Source organism: Brienomyrus brachyistius, chromosome 17, assembly GCF_023856365.1.
Source record: "Brienomyrus brachyistius isolate T26 chromosome 17, BBRACH_0.4, whole genome shotgun sequence".
In the NCBI taxonomy this organism is placed as follows: Eukaryota; Metazoa; Chordata; class Actinopteri; order Osteoglossiformes; family Mormyridae; genus Brienomyrus; species Brienomyrus brachyistius.
In genome coordinates, this window is record NC_064549.1 from 8,565,598 (window position 1) to 8,585,740 (window position 20,143).

General features: G+C 41.0%; 1 protein-coding gene across 4 annotated transcripts in view; it reads left to right on the plus strand.

Annotated features, from left to right (window-relative positions):
• Positions 1–19,018, plus strand: part of LOC125711959 (sodium/calcium exchanger 2-like) — a 69,983-nt gene extending 50,965 nt beyond the window's left edge. For 3 of the 4 annotated variants that reach the window (XM_048981459.1, XM_048981458.1, XM_048981460.1), the window contains 6 exons: positions 4,434–4,537; positions 6,811–6,828; positions 8,468–8,592; positions 9,849–9,948; positions 10,918–11,193; positions 12,182–19,018. In XM_048981459.1, coding sequence (XP_048837416.1) covers positions 4,434–4,537; positions 6,811–6,828; positions 8,468–8,592; positions 9,849–9,948; positions 10,918–11,193; positions 12,182–12,558 — 1,000 coding nt within the window. In that variant the 3' untranslated portion in view covers positions 12,559–19,018. The remainder of the gene's footprint in view (positions 1–4,433; positions 4,538–6,810; positions 6,829–8,467; positions 8,593–9,848; positions 9,949–10,917; positions 11,194–12,181) is intronic. The other variant, XM_048981462.1, reaches the window with a different exon arrangement.
• The last annotated feature ends 1,125 nt before the right edge of the window (positions 19,019–20,143 follow it).

Here is a 20,143-nt window from a genome sequence, read left to right on the forward strand (position 1 = left end):
CCAGTCCCCCCTGCCTCATGCCAGACCCCCTGCCTCATGCTAGTCCCCCTGCCTCATGCCAGTCCCCCTGCCTCATGCCAGTCCCCCCTGCCTCATGCCAGTCCCCCTGCTTCATGCCAGTCCCCCTGCCTTATGCCAGTCCCCCCTGCCTCATGCCAGTCCCTCTGCCTCATGCCAGTCCCTCTGCCTCATGCCAGTCCCCCCTGCCTCATGCCAGTCCCTCTGCCTCATGCCAGTCCCTCTGCCTCATGCCAGTCCCCCCTGCTTCATGCCAGTCCCCCCTGCCTCATGCCAGTCCCCCCTGCCTCATGCCAGTCCCTCTGCCTCATGCCAGTCCCCCCAGCCTCATGCCAGTCCCTCTGTCTCTTGCCAGTCTCCCCTGCCTCATGCCAGTCCCCCCTGCCTCATGCCAGACCCCCTGCCTCATGCTAGTCCCCCTGCCTCATGCCAGTCCCCCTGCCTCATGCTAGTCCCCCTGCCTTATGCCAGTCCCCCCTGCCTCATGCCAGTCCCCCCTGCCTCATGCCAGTCCCCCTGCCTCATGCTAGTCCCCCTGCCTTATGCCAGTCCCCCCTGCCTTATGCCAGTCCCCCCTGCCTCATGCCAGTCCCCCCTGCCTTATGCCAGTCCCCCTGCCTCATGCCAGTCCCCCCTGCCTCATGCCAGTCCCCCTGCCTCATGCCAGTCCCCCCTGCCTCATGCCAGTCCCCCTGCCTCATGCCAGTCCCCCCTGCCTCATGCCAGTCTCCCTGCCTCATGCCAGTCCCCCCTGCCTTATGCCAGTCCCCCTGCCTCATGCCAGTCCCCCCTGCCTCATGCCAGTCCCCCTGCCTCATGCCAGTCCCCCCTGCCTCATGCCAGTCCCCCTGCCTCATGCCAGTCCCCCCTGCCTCATGCCAGTCCCCCTGCCTCATGCCAGTCCCCCTGCCTCATACCAGTCCCCCCTGCCTCATGCCAGTCCCCCTGCCTCATACCAGTCCCCCCTGCCTCATGCCAGTCCCCCTGGCTCCAGGTTGGCTGTGACTCTGCACTGAATAAGTAGCAACGGAAAATGGACGAATGGATGTTTATGTGCAGATGGCAGTGCATACATGCAAATGCAACCATGGGTGACTGACCATTCCTAACAATGCATGATCTGTTTGGTCAGTCATTCTTGTGTTTGGTCATGTTCCCGGTTTCTGGCAGCCCACTATGTATTCTAGTCCCTGGTTCGAACAGATCTTTAACCCTCAGTAGCCTCGATTATGCTCAGTGGTTTTTAGAGTATTCTAAACAGTCTGCACTCTTGAGAATCATTTGCTGAGGATTATTCTTGCCACTTGTGCGCCAGTCATTCTTGTATTTATTGGTGAAGTAGCTAAAGGCTTGATGCATTTCAGTGAATGTGGTTTTTGTGTTGTTTGTGTAATGAAAAGAAAAACATGCAGTAGGCACATGCACATAAGTCCAACTTTAATATGTTCTATATTATTTATTCTCAATTAGTCTTACATTAAAATAACAAGCATTAATCAATAAAAATCCATTAAAACACAGATATTCCTTTATCTTCACCATTTTCATAGCAACCGAAACAGACAACTGAAAAAGAGCCTTGATTTGAGCCATGTGACTAATTCAGCACAATAATGGATAATTGAACATTTTGCCAGTGTACACAGTGGTCCAGCAGGAGCAAGATTAGAAACTGCTTTAATGCTTGCTTTCTATAATTAATTATACATCTAGGTGCTCCTTAGGTATCTCATTATAGCGTATAAGATAAGAGACACAGTCGTAAGTTGGTTTAAATTGCACATTTAGCAGCAGACACAGTAATGGCGATACTAGTACACACAACAGCAACAATACTGTTTTTGTTTTGCACTACTCTGAATCAAGCAGCTCTCACAGAACAGTTCAGTACTGCAGTGCACAACAATGCCCTGTACAGTCAGTGCCCTACACAGCATTGCTGTGAAAGACAGAGAATTCCATCAGCATACAGCATCGAAATTGTAAGTGGACTGAAAAAAGATTTGTTTGTATAAATGTGCCAGAAAACAATATAGCTACAGCGAGCAACGTTACGACTTTTTTTTTTTACAGACAATTGTAACAGGCAATGCATTTGGGAATCCATTCACGATACACAACAATAGTGATTATATTAAAAGCCATTAACTCTTTCTTAATTTTTCGTGCTACATCTGCCTTTTATAGTTGTCCTTAATATCCAGCCATCCATCTTCCATGACTCCTTATCCAGGGCAAAGTGAGCCTGGGGACAGTTTTAGGCCACACTGAGTGCCAGGCAGGACACTGTAAACATTTTCCAGTCTATCCCAAGGTATGCACTGACACTCTGGGCAATTAAGAGGTACCAGTTCACCTAACCAAATGTTTTCCGAGGGTGGATAGAAACCTACATCGCCATGGGGTGAATATGTAAATTCCACATGCAATTATAACTTGGAAGTTAATTACTAATAATGAGCAGGTGTAGGAAATTTTCTTCATGATATGAATATCCAGTGTATACTAATATCTATACTAGGTCTGCCAGTCGATTAATTTTCTTAATCGCAATTAATCGCATAAACCTAGTCAATCATGTTAATTTGTTGAAAATACATTGCAATTATGTTCACCTATAGGAAAAAAAAAATATTGCTGTTCAGATACATTAATACTTCATCGAACAATTAAGGCAGCGGTTTGCTAAGTTTAAGGGACAGAAGAGGAAAAACACTGAGCAAGTTACAATACAAAGTAAAAAAAGTCAAATGACGGGGAAACAGAGGTTACATTACGCTGGTAGAGACAGTCACTTTTGCATTGCTTCATTACTTATACACCAAGACGTTGAACAACAAGTACAGTCAATTTTTAAATGCAGTCAGGCAGCACTACATTCTACAAGTTTGCATTCATAGATGAAACGCATGATCAGGATAATTGTTAATGAGACTTCATAATGTACTTATAGCATTTAGATAAAAGTTTCTGTGCAATTCGTACTTTAAGAAATGAATCAAAGAAGTTGCAGAAGAGACAGGGACGTTTCTAAGTGTGTCCGGTGTGGGTTTTACATGTGGCCCATCCCCAATGCATTGTCCAAATCAAGCTTCTGGTCAGATATGTGCGGAAGTGACTACAATAACCTCAAAAGCCCAAGGAACAAGACAGGGGTAGATGAACAGTATGTTACAGAAAACTCAATAAACACGTTGTTCTGACCCCAGATTATCGATTCATTAGTTGGTACCACTTTATAATAAAACTCCCTTATAAATGGTAGTAACTCATTAATAAGAAGAAATCTGTCTTATGACTGGTTTATAAATGTCCATTAATGATTTACGAAGTATTATGATCTAATTAATATCCTCACTATAAACCGTTCTTAAACCGTTCTTTATAAGGGGAGTCTTCTTGTAACATAATTAAATCGTTTGTATGTCACGTGTACAGTAAACGGTCAGTTCCACTACGCGACAAAAATCTTTCTCTGTATGTCCTTCCACTTAACACAAATAACATAAAACCAGGAGTACAAATGATTGTATACTTTCATTGATTAAAGCATTTATTTTTAGTTAGATCAATTCATTCCTCCATATAGCAGGGCCGGCATGAAACTTTTCCTGGGTAGACTAATGGTGGACCATGGATGACTGATGTCGATGTCCAGCAGACTCTGCAGTTGCAGTCAGAATGGTTATTTTTTGTGTGCCGGGAGAGAATCCTGGCTTTGAAGTCTGTCTTTTCATTCAGACTCTCTGCTCCAGTAGCTGCTTGCATTCATTCAGACTTTTCTTCATCTAGCCTAGTGTTGTTTTTGTAACATCTGCTGGCTTACTTCTCTGCCTCAGCATCTGAACGTGTGTACAAATTTAGCCATGACATTGCTGAAAGAAAATGGATGTCTGGAGGTCTGCAGCCCCACAGAAGGCGCCCCCCAAAACAACAGAGTGGGACCGGGGGGGCTGGGGTTCGGGTGCAGTGCTGGGGAGGGGTGGGGGGGGTCGGTATCTCACCTGCCTGGAAGAGAGAGCAGTCTGATGTGCATGTCTGTCACTGAATTATTCATCTTCGAAGACATTAAATATTGATGCAGCTTCAGCCTGTGAAGTGATTTAAGTGGAAGCTGCACGTGTTAATATTTCAGAGGTTGCAAAAGGAAGTAATTATTTCTCTCGCATTTTGTTTCTCTTGTTCATTCATCACTATTTGTAAGAATGATATCTGACCCAGCGGGTGGGCTTCCGATCAGGACCATTAAATAACCTTGACAGAAATGGGTTCTCCCCTGTATATAGATGTTACAGGAACGTTATTTAAATCAGCATGTATACAGAGGTAATATAACAATGCTGGCCCCTATATTTCCCCTCTGTATGTCTGTGTGTGATTCGCTCTTACTCGTCTGCATGCGTGTATACTTGCAGCCAAACTCTGAAGATACGGATTGTGGATGACGAGGAGTACGAGAAGCACGAGAATTTTTTCATTGTCCTGGAGGAGCCACGGTGGCTGAAGAGAGGGATCTCAGGTCAGCATGTGACACCACACGTAAAGCTATCCCTACATGGCATCCTCAGGACCATGCAGCTGTGGACCATATATCTGCCTGATCTGCAGGAGTGGGGATGCTGGTGATGATTGTGCACATGGAGAGAATACACATCAACACACAGACTGATTGGCTCTGCGCAAACGACTGCAAGGATTTCTTTCGTAAATGGGGCCAAAACTGTTGTTCGTCATCGTTCACCAAAGACATCTTAGTTTGTCAAACAAGATTATATATTTAATGAACAAGATGGCTCTGCCAGATGGAAAAATGACTAGCTGGTGGGAGATAAATGTTTGGCTCATATGAGGGACAAACAAGCACAGCGTCTTTGGTTCTCTTAGGGAAAAGAAGTATGTCGAAATTAAGCTAAATGGCAGCTAGAGATGGTGTAGACAAATAGCTCAGGGGACAAGAGCTAAGCCTCTCTGTTTCTATTTAGGAACGTATGAAGCATTTTTCATTGTAGACATTCCCTGCTAAACACCTGTTTACCACAGACAGATGGCATGACCGAAAAATCTCTAGTAACAGTGTGTAATGTCCAGGATTCTCATCTTGAAATGTTTGAAGTGGAATTAATGGCTACGTGATGTGCCTTGATACCAACTACTTGACAATTATACCATCACAAATAATTTATGAAGGGTAGTTGCATCTAAGGCAAACATTCTATCTATCTATCTATCTATCTATCTATCTATCTATCTATCTATCTATCTATCTATCTATCTATCTGTCTGTCTGTCTGTCTGTCTGTCTATCTGTCTATCTATCTATTTTGACGCCTAGCTAGCTAGACTGATTACCTCTTGATTCTACCAATCACATTTTGTAGTTTTGGGTTAGAATAAGCCTGGAGATCTTATAATATTACTTTATAACGAATACTCATTTCCATGACACAGTGCATGTAGCTAGAACTTTTATCTTGGAACAAGAACGCTAAGGCAGTTCTTCAGTTGTTGAGCCTTACGATAATTTACCACAAAGGTTTATGTTTCCATTACCATGTTTGGCATGTATCAGTCCATGAAGGCTCGGGCCTGCCCCACTCCAGGAACCACACAGGCCTGAGTACATCTGCAAATGCAAAGTGTTTCAGTTTTGCATGCACAGTCCGTAACATTCTAATATTCTACATATTCTGTAGTCGAGCCGTTAAATATTTTAATTCTGGGATTACAATTTCATGCTTTTCTATTGAAGTTAGCCCCAGTAACTGGACATTTCCTTTTAATTGAGCTAAATGTAGCATATTATAGGTTATTATGGTTTTTATCTGCCAATGTCTGAATGCTACCATGAAATTAGTGCTAAAATAATGATTTTAGTGCTAACCCTGTGAATTTGTTTACTACCTTACTATCAATGGCCCAGTCTGGGTTGCCAAGTGCAATGGGAAACAACACTGATCTGTCTTGGCTGTCCTACTCCGGCCTTGCTTTCCCTCGACACGCCAGGGGAAAATACCACAGGACTTTCCATTTAATTGCAGCTGCTTGAATGTAAACAATCAAGAGAGTGGGAAATTCACTATTGTTGATTAAGAATAACCACCCTCTTTATGTACAGCTCTGGAATAAAGGAGAAATGTCCACTTTTCTGTACTTTGTTGGAATAATCCGAGGGGACACCCCCCTCTTCCCAGGCTACAAATGGTACGGTCTCCCTGGATGTATTTACATCTAGTTCCTCTCCTGACACTTCTGTGCTCCCTGTGTTTCTATTTGTCACCTTGAGTCAGAGATAAAAAAAAAAAATCCCCTTCCTGAATTTGAATTTATAAAGGGCCCGAAACTTGAAGTGAGAGAAAGAATGTCCTGCATGCACATTCCACCGCATTAACATCAGTGTCTCCCTGCCATCCTGTCCTGACATCACAGCATGTGGCGTTCTTGCACATGAGTCTGTGCTGCTGACATCATGCATGAAATTTCATGTGTCAGACTGACCAGGGATGGTTCTGAAGCTGTATGTGACCTGATTTCATTATTATTATTAATATTCTTCTTATTATTATCATTAATTAACATATGCCAAAGTACTGATAAGATCCTTTTCTTATGAAAAGTTCATCTAGATACTTAGCTGTGAAACTGGTCATTTGTCATGCATCAGTTAATCCATTTATCTGAATGGGAAAACTTTGGATATTGGAATAACAGCACTGACTTTCTGGGCATGTGGACACTCATCTGTTTTTGTTTTTTGTTTTGTTTTTTTCTTTTTTGTGTCTTTTCTCATCACAGCTCTACTGCTAAACCAAGGTAAGGCTGAGCATGTTTACTAGAGAAGTACATCGCCCTTTATTTTCCGGCACTCAAGAGTGTCCGCAATATTATGAGATCTTTGGGCACCTCGCAGGGTTTTGTGGACTGGAGCTTAGTTTACGCTTCTGTGCCCGTGGAGGCTTACGGTGATTTAGAAAGGGTTTGAGACCTCTGATTTTGTTAAATCCAGTCTTCTATTCCGCGTCACAGATTGATTCTTCAGAATACTGTAACAACCTCTACACTCACACAAAATAAGAAAAAAATGCCCCTAGATAAAATAACGAAATAAAGAAATATATTTATGAATATTTTTTTGAAAAAGTGTCACCTTGTTTATTTGGAATAAAAGTGATGTTGCTGATAGATGGAGGGAGGAATCGTCTATCATGCATATTTCGGTGCTTAATTATTGAATTATTTATAGTTTGTTTAATCTGTGTCTTTAAACTATGAAACTGTGATTTGTTGCACATTATGTACTGCAGCATATTTTAAAGTGGCCGCAGCAGGCAAGCCATAGAGTGTCAGACACACGAACGCATCCGGGCCTGGCCCTTTTAAGATGAAACGAAACTTAACTCCACCAGCACCAAAGCTTAAAAGGAAATCCCATTTATCTCACATTTGTCCTGTTATTATGATGGTCGTCATATTCTAGCTGGCACGCTGGAATTCCTCCATCCCCCCCAATCCATCTCTGGATGTCCTTAACATAGATCTTAGTTTTAAGGGTCAAAACACTGACCAGAAACTTTAGATATGCTGTTACCATCGATTATGTAAATGTATGCATCCGAAGGTCTGGTTTGTGTTTGTGATTACAGAATAACTATCATTCTGGGTCAGGCGCTTCAGTTTGGATAGCATGTAACCTTATTCATTTAACAGCACCACATCCATGTGTTTATGAAGTCAGCTGGATGTTAGTTTACACCCCACACCTGCATACAAATAATATCCTAGGATGAAAAATTCTGGCAGGAGCAGGTCTTCATTACGTATCTGAGATGCAAAACTCGGGATGGGAGCTGTTGTGTTGTTCCATAATTGGAGACTACTTTGGTCAATCAAGCAGATACGAATCACCTTTCCATCCCCTCACAGATCAGCACAAGCAGGGGCTTGACTCTGAGGACCACTTCTTTCCCTGTTTATGGCAGCATTTGCTAATGAGTAACAAACAAATACACCAGAGAGCATCGTCACGTCATTAACACACTAATATATAGTTTGCATTGTGTTGGCTGTAGCTATTTTGATCAAGAAGACTTTTGAATAACAAGCCTCACACTTTGTGAAGCTGCCACTTCCTTCTGCTAATTGGATTCATTTTCAGCTTGAAAAGTTGAGACAGTTTCCAATTAAGGTACCGGCATCAATATTTAAAACTGTTATTCAGTGTCAGTAATCTTGAAGATGGTACAATATTTATCGATTGACTGAAGAGATATAAAGTTCTGTTTCGGGTTTTAGTCTTGATTGACTTTATCATCATTCCTTTCACTTGTCCATATCCAAACTCTGATTGTTTTCGTCCATTAATTTGTTCCCTTGATTCTTCATTTTCCCCTACTCCTCCTTCTCCCTGTGCCTGCGCTCCATCGCTCTGCTCCTCGCCCACCTCCCCTGCCAGTGGACCAGGAGGCGGAGCTGAGCACGGAGGAGATGGAGGCACGGCGCATCGCTGAGATGGGGAAGCCGGTTCTGGGCGAGCACGGCCGGCTCGAGGTGGTCATCGAGGAGTCTTACGAGTTTAAGGTAGCGAGCTACTGCTGCAATCCCTATTTAAGCCAATATGTCAGATGTAGGTATTAAATAATACAGGATGGGAAACCATTAAAATGTGACAGGAGTCATTCAGAAATGGGCGCCTCCTGTTACTGGCTCCAAAAGTGTGCTTGTATAACAACTGGGATTAAGGTTGCTTAGGGTCAGTTATACATGGACAGTAGTAAAGCATAGTATAGCATATGTCCCAGAAACCCAAAACAAGTGGTACTACAGAACGCTACACCTCAAAACTAACCTTCACTCAGCACACACACAGAAACAGTGAACCCCAGACATTTGAGGTGATGTATGATATATAATAAATACAGAAATAAGTTTCTTAAACTGTAACCTATTATATAATAAAATTAAATTAGTTATTACTATTTTCAAATTGCATGCATTATACTATTGGATTATAATTATGTATATTAAATTCTAATTTATTTCCACGAATGTATGAGAATGCGTATGTGAAAGCGGTAATGCAGAACTCAATATAATTTTAATTTTTTTTATACAAGATATACAGATAAAATGTCCTCTTTGTCATATTTTAATATATGGCCTCGTGAGAATGCTTCTCAGATAGACCACACAGTGACACCATGACAAAAATCTACTTATACTTAAACTGTCAGCCACACTAACACCTTCTCAACTGTCAGATCCGACAGGGAATGACACCCAATGGCATACTCAATCCGGTAGGTCAACCCCCCCCCCCACTGCATGAAACCCCCACTGTGACTAGACAGGGGGGTTGGGTGCTCTCTGCTTGATTCTGATTTCACTTACCAACGTGGATCCACTGCTCTCTGACTTGTCCATCAGCCAATCAGAGTGGTGCAGTGTAGTATTTTTATAATCAAGATGGTTCCTTTGTAAAAAAAAAAAGATGCACTGGAAATGAATAGATTTCTTTGCCTTATGTCTGATATGAGTCCTGGATACATATATAATTTGGTGTGGTGTGTGCATTTTCAGATATAAAGGAATTTGCGAAAATATGCCTTAGTCCTTTGTTTGTTGTTCTCTGTTTCCTGTGTGCTTGTGTGCAAAAAAACAAACAAATCGATTTTGATCCAGTTTGGAAAGTTCATTTTGTTTCCAGACCTGATTTTGTCGTTTTCGGTGAGGGTGGGTGATATGCTGTGCTGCCCATCATTCGGCCAGGCGACCACCTCCATCATTATCCTGTCAGTGTTTGTCTGCTCGTAATGTCCCCTTCTTGGGTTTGGCAGAGCACAGTGGACAAGCTTATTAAGAAGACCAATTTGGCCCTTGTGATTGGCACCCACTCCTGGCGGGAACAGTTCGTCGAAGCCGTGACTGTCAGTGCAGGTCAGTGGTTTATTTAAATGTCACCAAAAACAACGATGTCCATTGCCAGTAATGGCCCTATTACCACAGACTCACGTCCATTTAATGCACTGAACTGTGACTGTGCATGATAAAGAAAGTTTTTTGCAAGCAATTTCCTCTTGGTATTTTGAGTGAATAGTCATAGTTATAGCCCCTCCTGGTGGAGAGTTTGGTGAAATACAGATTAAATGCCTGTTTTTTTTATATCAAATGGTTATCGGTAGTCAAAAGAGGTAAAGTGGGCTATCCCACAAAAACAAAATTTTGCAAAAATGAGCTCCAAAGTTGAATTTTTTTTTCAAAAAAATCAGTGTGCCTATACCCTACAATTGATATATATCACATGTAGCAAAGAGGTATGACTTAGATAATAACAACTTATCCAACTGAAAATGTTAAAAAAAAGGGGGTAGGGGTCAAAAAATGTGGGATAGCCCACTTTACCTCTCAAGGGCACATTTAATGGTTAGGGAAGTGCACACGTGATTGAAAGATGGCAGGTTTGAATCCCTGACCAGCAAGGCACTACTGAGGTACCCTGAGCAAGGCACCACCCCCAAGCACTGCTCCCCGGGCGCTGAATTAGCTGCCCCCCTGCTATGTCACATTGTCACATATGGGTTAAATGCAGGTTAAATGCAGAGAACATATTTCGCTGTTCCAATGACAACTAATCACTAAATTCTATAGAGTGTTTATATGTTATATTTCTGACATAGCTAATGACGATAATTAGAGTTTAGAATTAGAATTAGAATTTTATTTTTTACTTTTTAAAATTCATGCAGATTAATACTCTCATACTGATAATCCAATTTTTAAATTGAATATTGATGACCCTGGTGATGATATGCAATCATCAAATTGCCTTTTCACCTATTTATGAAGGTGCATTTTCACTGAATGTGAGCAAATATGGGATTAAGATTAAACGCGTCCCTCTTCTAGGTGATGGAGAGGAGGATGAGGAAGGGCGAGAGGAGCGTCGACCCTCTTGCTTTGATTACATCATGCACTTCCTGACAGTTTTCTGGAAGGTTCTGTTTGCCTGCGTGCCACCCACTGAGTACTGGAACGGCTGGGCCTGCTTCATCGTGTCCATCTCCGTCATTGGTTTCCTCACTGCCATCATCGGTGACCTCGCGTCACATTTTGGCTGCACTATAGGCCTGCGTGACACTGTCACTGCTGTGGTCTTTGTGGCCCTGGGAACATCTATTCCTGGTGAGTTGCCCACATCTCTACTCTTACTGTAGTGATACTGGTGTAGATGCAACTATTGTACAGTAACCCCTTCACATTCACATGGGTTAAGGGCAGCAGATTCCCACCAACGTGACTTGAATTTACGAATAATATCTAGGCACCCCTAAATTCTAACCATAACATATTCTGCTAGCCTGAACGATGACATAAACAGTCTGTTTATTACCAATGTCTAAACAAACAGTACTGCACTGCACACACTGCATGTGAAATTACTTTGTCATTTCCTATCAAGGGCTTTCTATATAATATACAAACCATTTAAATTGTGCCCCTGTAAGAAAAAAGTTATTACTGTGCGCACTGGGAGTGCTACATTTTGGAAATTGAAATGCAATGTTAATGGCAGTGAAAAGTTTAAAAGTTACTGCGAGAAACGTGAGATTTCACAGTCACAAAGGCAGCTAACGTGTGTCAGGCTGGTCCTGGAGACAAAGCGGCAAGACTTCTTCATATTGAGATGTAGTATGTACTTACACAAACACGTATTACTAATAGTTATATATTATGTGATTTGATGTGGGGCCAGCATGGTGGTGCCGTGGTTAACACTGTTGGCTCACACCTCTGGGTCCCAGGTTCGAGTCTCTGTCTGGGTCACATGTGTGTGGAGTTTGGATGGTTGATGGAGTTTGGATGGAGTTCTCCCCATGCCGTCGTGGGGTTTCTTCCGGGTACCCGGTTGGATGGATTTTATGTGATCCAAATCATTTTCAGTACTGTTTTCGCCTTACATGTGATCTGCGAATTTCTGCAATTTTTCGACAAGCTCCAAAAGTGTTCCTGTTTAATCGTCCATGGCCAGCTCACTGATAACCGAAAACGCAAACGACAAATGCAGGAATGTGAAGGGATTACTGTATAATCATGGAGAACGTTGCCCACAGTTCTGGCCTAACAGCCAGCCGTACAGATCTAACAGCGTATTTTTTTCTCCCTCTTCCAGATACCTTTGCCAGCAAGGTGGCTGCCATACAGGACCAGTATGCAGATGCGTCTGTGGGTAACGTGACTGGGAGCAATGCGGTCAACGTCTTCCTGGGGATCGGGGTGGCGTGGTCGGTGGCGGCCGTGTACTGGCACGTGCAGGGGAAGGTTTTCCGCGTGGACCCCGGCTCCCTGGCCTTCTCCGTCACCCTCTTCACCATCTTCGCCTTCATCTCCTTCGGCGTGCTGCTCCTCCGTCGGCGGCCGTCCGTCGGCGGTGAACTTGGCGGACCTCGTCTCCCCCGCTTTTTCACCAGCCTGCTCTTCTTTGGCCTCTGGTTCCTCTACATCCTCTTCTCCAGCTTAGAAGCCTACTGCCACATTAAAGGCTTTTAAAAGCAAGGCACAGGGAAACAAAAAAAAACGAAACAGAAAACCATGCACACACTAAGTGGTACATGTTACCTTTACGGGAACAGAGCTAATCCCGGACTGTGCATGGCACCCAACATAATATTTTATTGCCCTTCCATTTCTAGGGGGAACTTTTAATGAAAAACACACACACACACACACATGTGCGCACACACGCACGCACATGCACGCACATTTACACGCACAACACCAGTACAGATTATGGTCCTGTCCATTGATAAGAATACTGTCATACTAATAATGAACTTGTGGTACACGTCGTAAATCACAGATGACATTTGTATGCTGCGTAACAGAGAAGGAGCAGCAGAAGTTATTAGAAGACATGATATCTTTAGAATAAAGGTTTTTAGAGGTTTTAAAATGTGGTGAAATCAGCTGAGAGAGAGAAAGTAACATGACAAGTAAAGATGGGTACCCAGTTTTGAAAGTAAGAGCTGGAATGAGAGAGAAATGACGAAGATTAGGTAAAAAATAGATGCGTCAGAGGGTTTGACACCTTGTACTGCTCAGGATTGAAATTACTGTGCAGTAGGAGTGTGTCTGGTTTAGGGCCACTGAGGTTTCTAGAATAAATCTGTAACCCTGTAGAGCTGACTTGACCTGTGGCTTTTATGGGGCACATGATATTACTAATCAAGGCTTTCTTGGAAAATGTCATCTTACTTCCAGATTCCTTTTTCTCAAAGCCACTGCGCACACAAAGGTTTCCTATCTACTCTAATTGTAGATGTTTTATTTAAAATACTTTGCAGACGAGGCCTTCTTATTTTGTATCTGATCCAAACATTCAGTGTCCATTTCGTAATCCAAATGGAGTTGTTTTCGCAAATATCAAAACTGAAGAGACTTGCTCCAGGAAGAATTTCATTCTCCTTCATTCGCAGTGTGAGAACCTGCCACGTTTAATATTGAATTGGCAGTTTCTATAGCAGCAAATAACTAAGGGATTGGATAACTGGAATAAATGAATAACTATTGTGATATGAAGCTCGTCATCTACTGCTACTGACCATTACATACATGGTAATGTTCAAAATGCACATGAAAAAGTTGTTTGGATTAACTGTTAGAAGTAAGATTTTTTTTACTATGTGAGACAATGGTGCATGTTTATTTTGAGGTGAAGTCTATGTCCCCTAAAAGCGAACTATTTATGATCTCAACCCATATCAAACGCATATCAAATGGTTATCGGTAGTCAAAAGGCGTGCTTTACTTAAAATGAAAATAGGGCATATTAGTAATATGATTTATGTTTTATGTATTCTTTTTTTTTTAATCTTAAACACCTATGCCCGAATTCTTTTTTCTTCTGCATTTCATATTCTTAAATAATTTATATTATGGAAAGTTTTAAATGCATCAAATGAAGCAAGTCCTGAATATTCGCTTGGTTGTGACAGCCGTTGCACTGGTTCACTGAATATTTATTGATATATTTCTACACATTCCTGGCTATCCTGGAGATTTTAAACTATCGAGAAATATATCGGGGGGCATGGTGGCTTGGTAGGTAGCAATTTTGCTGTAGAGTATCCATGCTCTCCCTGTATCGCACAGGTTTCCACTGGGGACTCCGGTTTCCTGCCTGTGTCCAAAGACAGACACTTATGGGAATAGGCATGTCCAAATTGCCCATATTGTGTGAGACTGTGTGTTTGTGTGCCCTGTGATGGACTGGCATCCTCTTCAGGGTGTTGTGCCCTGTGTTGCCTGGGATTGGCTAATGGTTCCTTGCAAACCTTTACTGGTTAAGTGGTTGAATATATGAATGAAACCTACTGAAATAATGTGTCACTCTAGCTAGCCGATAGCTTGCTATTTCAGGTTCTAATTAGCTTCGACAGCCTTTTCCAAGGTTGTTAGTAACATTTTCCCTGACATATCTATATTTGTTGCACCCCAACTGAGAAGGTCCAACCTAGCTCAGCTGGGTGCTGTGTACATAAATATTTTTCAGGCACCTGTAAATTATTAACTCTCAAAAACACCCAAGGGACAATTGCACCAAGTGTTCAAATATTTCAGCAAGTTATTTTTGTTAGAATTACAAACGAACCCAAATACAAACGAACCTCAAGTTCAGGCAGTTTTAAATGTCTTTCCTAGCCTAAGGTCTCAACCTTACAGTATCATATGATTTGTTAGGAATTGGTTAATTTTCGAGCCTTTGCTAAGCAAATAGAACAGCTAGTGACCCTACATGCTTTGTACTGAGAGGGACTGTGAATATATCCCACAATTCCACTCCTCTCGCATAAAATCATCTTATTTAGGCGCTAAGGCCATTAATTGTATGAGTTTATTCCATCACCTCTGATACTTCCTTATTCTGTCCTGCCTTCTTTATGACCCACAACCATCCAAAAAGTGAAATCATCATATGGAAATATAGCCCCGCCCCCAGGTTACGATGGGGTTACCTATCGTAAGGTGAAAACATCGTAAGGCGAAAATGCATTGTAATACAATACACCTCACCTAACAAACATCACAGCCTAGCCTAGCTTAACTTAAAAACATGCTTAGAACAGACATTAGCGTACAACAATTTGGCAAACACAACGTCATTAATACACAATGAATCATTAACACAACGACTATTTTATAATAAAATCATTTCCCCATCATAAAGTTGAAATATCGTAACACGGACTGTCGTAACTTGGGGAGCGTCTGTGTAATGATGACGCAGATCCATGCACTCCATCAGTTTTCATTCTGTGAGTGATCAGCAGCATCGAGTCAGTCCTCAGAAAGATACTGAAAAACAAAAGAACAAAACCATCCAACAAAGTGAACAATATCTGAAGCATTATGTCCTCTTTAATAATAAATATAACGAAATGCAATTATGTTACTTATTTTACTAATTGAAATATTAGCTGGGAGCAAAGGGTTTGGTCCAGTGGACAGAGGCCATGCTGACTTAAGAAGGGGATTTTGTATTCTAAAAGGTCACACTGCGGAGCTAAGGAAATGTGTAATAAATGTGTTAAATATTGTTCATTCAACTGAAATATGCCATTTTTGTGAAATTCTCTAGTTTGTATCGCTTAAGTAAGTACCATTCAGCTTACTCTTTATTGTGATAGCTAGTGATGCATGGCAGAGTTGTTGAACACAGTGGTTGCATGGTTCAAGTCAAAATATGCACAGGAAGAGCATTTGTTCCGTTTATGAAGGGTCTAAGAATGTCAGACACATGCATAGATTATATTGTGGCTTATGTCGATATGAAGCATGTCCACTCTCCATTGGTCCAGGCAGATGATGCACTTACTGATCCAAGAGCATCTAAAGCAACTGTAATTTGAAACCCTCCATTTGGTTGAATTTAGATACGTAACACGGATTCAAGTTCCATCCTTGGGGTCACCGTCTGTCCACAGTTATTCATTCAGTCCTTCGAGTTCTTCGTAACACCATAGTCTATGACTGTGATGGAGGTTTTGACTGCAACTGTTGAAACGGAACTCCTCCAACGGTTTCTTATAACTGTTACCTCATCTGTTTGTGCTTAAATGTTCCCCTTGTCGGCTTCTGTTTATGTTTATTGAATTGCTATGCTTTACTGAAGTAGCTATTACAATGTGAATATAATGTTAGCTGTAGCAACTTTGTGGAAAGATTGATGACTGGCAAAGACTAAGACTACTGCTAGGACCCTGCTAACATAATATTCTCATAAAAACATAAGGAGAGTATCATGTCATCTACCGCCAGGGTCTTGTACGTATTATTTGTATTTCCTGTTACTGTTATGTTTTCTGCAGGTACAGGAAACAAAGGAAAATGTGCAATAGGCTGCCAACTTGTATAGTGTGTTGTGAGATGGCATCTTATGCCTGAAACACAAGTTTAAAAGTGCAATAATTCAGCCAGTGGCAAAGGTTTCCAGTATAACAGAAACATTTGTTTGTATATCGCAACTTGGCCTATGAGACCGACGTGTTAAGGGAACAATAGCTTAATTTACTGTCCTTCATGCAAATTCTGATGTTTATAAGTTTTCTTAATTAAGCCTTTTAAAATTCAATAATTATGACTATACACAAAAATGTAAAATATAAGAAACGCTGAAAAATGTATTTCTGGCCTAAATGAAGAGTAGCTGTGTTCAGAATGTGTTGCTCACTCAGCAAAATCCAGAAATCAAGCTCTGAAATGTTTGGGCCAGGATCTCTCATATCAATAGACACGCAGAATGGTTTCTATGGCAACAGTTCTCTACACGTCCTTATTTGTGTCCTTCTTCTGACCTCTAGCAAAGACAGAGAAACATAAAGGTGTTCCTGGCTTCGGGTCTGTGTTATGCCCAACAAGAACTGGGAGTGAGAATGAAAGTTGTGTGATGTTTCTGTTTGTTTGTTTATTTATTTATTTATTTATTTTAGTAGAAATGTCGTATACTGAGAATCTGTTTACTAATCAGTGTTGACATTGCAAGAAATACAACTAATTTGAGCAATTTTGAAATTCAGTGTATCTCACGATCGCGGAATTGTCTGTCTGTCTGTCTAACTGTGACTTTGTAACTGGAATTTGGATCTTTAAAATTTAGATTTATAGCAATCCAACTCGCACATGAGTAATCAAAATGTTTGATACCATTTAAATAAGCAGGAAATAAATATATAGATATATGTACAGTATGTACTTTAACCTTTAAATGCACATATGTTTACATGGCTATATATGTATAGATATTTACTATCTGTATATGGATCAGTTTCTGTGTGTGAGACTGATGGGCTTCAATAATATTTAACCAATTCATTAGTGTTGTAGCTCATTATTGATATTCAGTTAGGATGTTTTTTATCAAAAGAAACAGGACTTCTGTATCACGGATGACTGCCTTTGGATAATGAATTTGCTCTGCTCTAAAAGACTTTGTACACTTTTACGCTACTCTCCCTCCAAAATTTAAGAGGGAACTTTTGTATTTCCACATGCAATGCAAGAGTATATAATTATACAGATTATTGTTATAATAATAAACATTTAGATATTTTTCTATTTTTTTTCTTGGGGAAAAAAAGGAAATCGATATGTTCTAGTTCATTTTATATTTGATTCTAACCATTGTATGATCATTTTCACAATAAGAAGGATGTTTGCTTGTTTGCGTTGAGTTAGTCATACTTTTAGGAATTACTTTTGCACATTTACCTTACACCTGCTGACTGTTATAACTTTTTAAATTCAGTTTGAGAGCATTTTGCCTTTTAAAACAGAGGAAGCTGTAGAACACAAACGTTTTGGGGTCTGTGACTGCAATCTATTACAGTTTTGATTATCTAATGGGAAAAAAAGAAACATTTTAACCTTCATAAATGTAAGTTTTTCCTAGCGCTCACCTGTTTGGTTCCCCAATGAAGCAGTGGCAGACTTATTTTATCCCCAGTGTGAAAACCATTGTTTCTCATACACAGTGTTGAAAGAAAAGCAAAATGAGATGCACGCATGATAAAGTTAAACTGGGACACTGTAACAGTATTTTTGTCTCGACTTGTTTAGAATAGTGGCATACGTTTGGGGAGATTTAACGGTAAGTAGGTTAGCTTAGTGACGTCTTTAAAACGACAGTCCTGTCTGTTTCAAAACGTGCCGAAAATGACTGCAGAACGTGCAGACTATGCCATCGGTGTAAAAGTGTGATTGCTTTCTATTGTCTACATTCTGTCGGTTGTGCTTCCGAAGTGTAAACGCATGAGTTTCTGGTACCATAGCATGATCCCTTATCGACATCCTTGATTCAACAATTTTGCGTCCGCTTAAGAGAAATGGCTTGCTGGTTTCTGTAGTAGAGGGCGTGGCTGAAGGTCATACGACCGGAACAGGGAATGACAGCTGGGAGAGAAGCAGGAGAGACGGTCTCCGCACTTGCCTGGGGGCGTTACTGTTGCCTGTCATCCAACACCTGATACTGACTGTGCTTAGTATGTAAACTGTATACCTTATACGCTTTTGAAGCTTTATTATTATCACTATTCTTTTTTACAAAATGAATATGAATTTCTTATTATCAATGTGAAAAGGCAGTTAACTGAATGGACCTCCTTGCTGTTGACTCCATGTCGGTTTGTTAAGACTTTGCTGGTATATGCTCTATGTACGTATCTGTTTGTCTTCCCTTCCCTTTGTTGGGGCACTTTACCCCTTGTCTTGCTCTCTTGTGTATTTTGCGTAAAATTATATGTGATCCTCACTCTTTGCTTGTTATTTGTAGGAATAATGACTGACTAAAGAGAATATGTATCCAGTACTGTATACTGTTTTTCAAAAAATATATAACAAAAATAGAAAATAAGGATGATTACTTGTTTTGGAGAACATGGCATGATGTGTAATGTGTACTGGAAAAAAATAACCACAGTTGATTTATTGAATACAGTTAATTTATTTTGAATGCTTTCTGTCTGTGTTTTCATTCATTCTTATTTAGAATAGAACAGATACACTTTATTATTCCCAGAGGCGGACACTTCAGGTCCAGAAAGTAAAAATCCAGACCAAGATTTCATTTCAACCACCCAGTTGAGTCCTCTGTGACTGTGACTCTTTATGCTCAACTGGTTGGTTGGAACAAAATCTTGGTCTGGATTTTTAATTTCTGGACCTGAAATGTCCACCTCTGTTTATCCCCCATGTGGAAATTCTCTTTATGTTTTGTCTTATCTTGCTCTCCATACAGGTGAGATCATGCTTGAGGGTCATCACAAAAAGGCAATCACCTTGCAGCCCCCAGGGAGCTGGGGGTTAAGGGCCATGCTGAAGGGCCCATGACCATGTGACTATTATTTTTTCGATAAAATAGAATCACTCATTTGATCTCTCACGTATATTGCGATCAGAGTGTATTTCACTTCAAGTTCAATCACAACATACATAACAAGAACCAAATGGAACAGCAAGGAAGTCAAACGAATGCGGGATACTCAAGGTACAACCTAGCTCAGCTACCCATTTAAAATACATCAAAGAAAGAGTGTGATTTTTCTCAGGAGTGCTTCAAACTGTACGAACATATTTTTCTTTCTGAAATTAAATGGCAAAAACTGCAATGAGGCTGACTTGCAGGAAAATTAAAGAACAATCTGGAGGCCACTATAGCAAGACATAGCAACGCAAAGCACTTCTGGATTAGCTGGACAGATGTGAGCAGGCATGTGCTGTGAGATGTACACAGTCAGGGAGAGGCAAGCTGATTGTCCACATTTCAGTGCCACTTGTACACTAAATTTGCCAAGCCTTTCATTAAGATGATATTATTAAAGTATGTAGGAACAGGCATTTCATTTGCCATCAACCCAGAGGTGATTCTGGGATCAAAAAACTCCATGGGGCCCCCAACTCCCCCTCTCCCTGCATGGGAAAATGTATTACCTTTATTTTACTGTGACATGTAAATCTACAATATAAGCAAGGAGAATTAAAGAAACACAGCCATAATTACTTTTTAATTACAGCCATATTCTCTCTTTCCATCTGATAAATTTTAGTTAATCCATCTTAGTTAGTTTCCTCTTTCTCCATG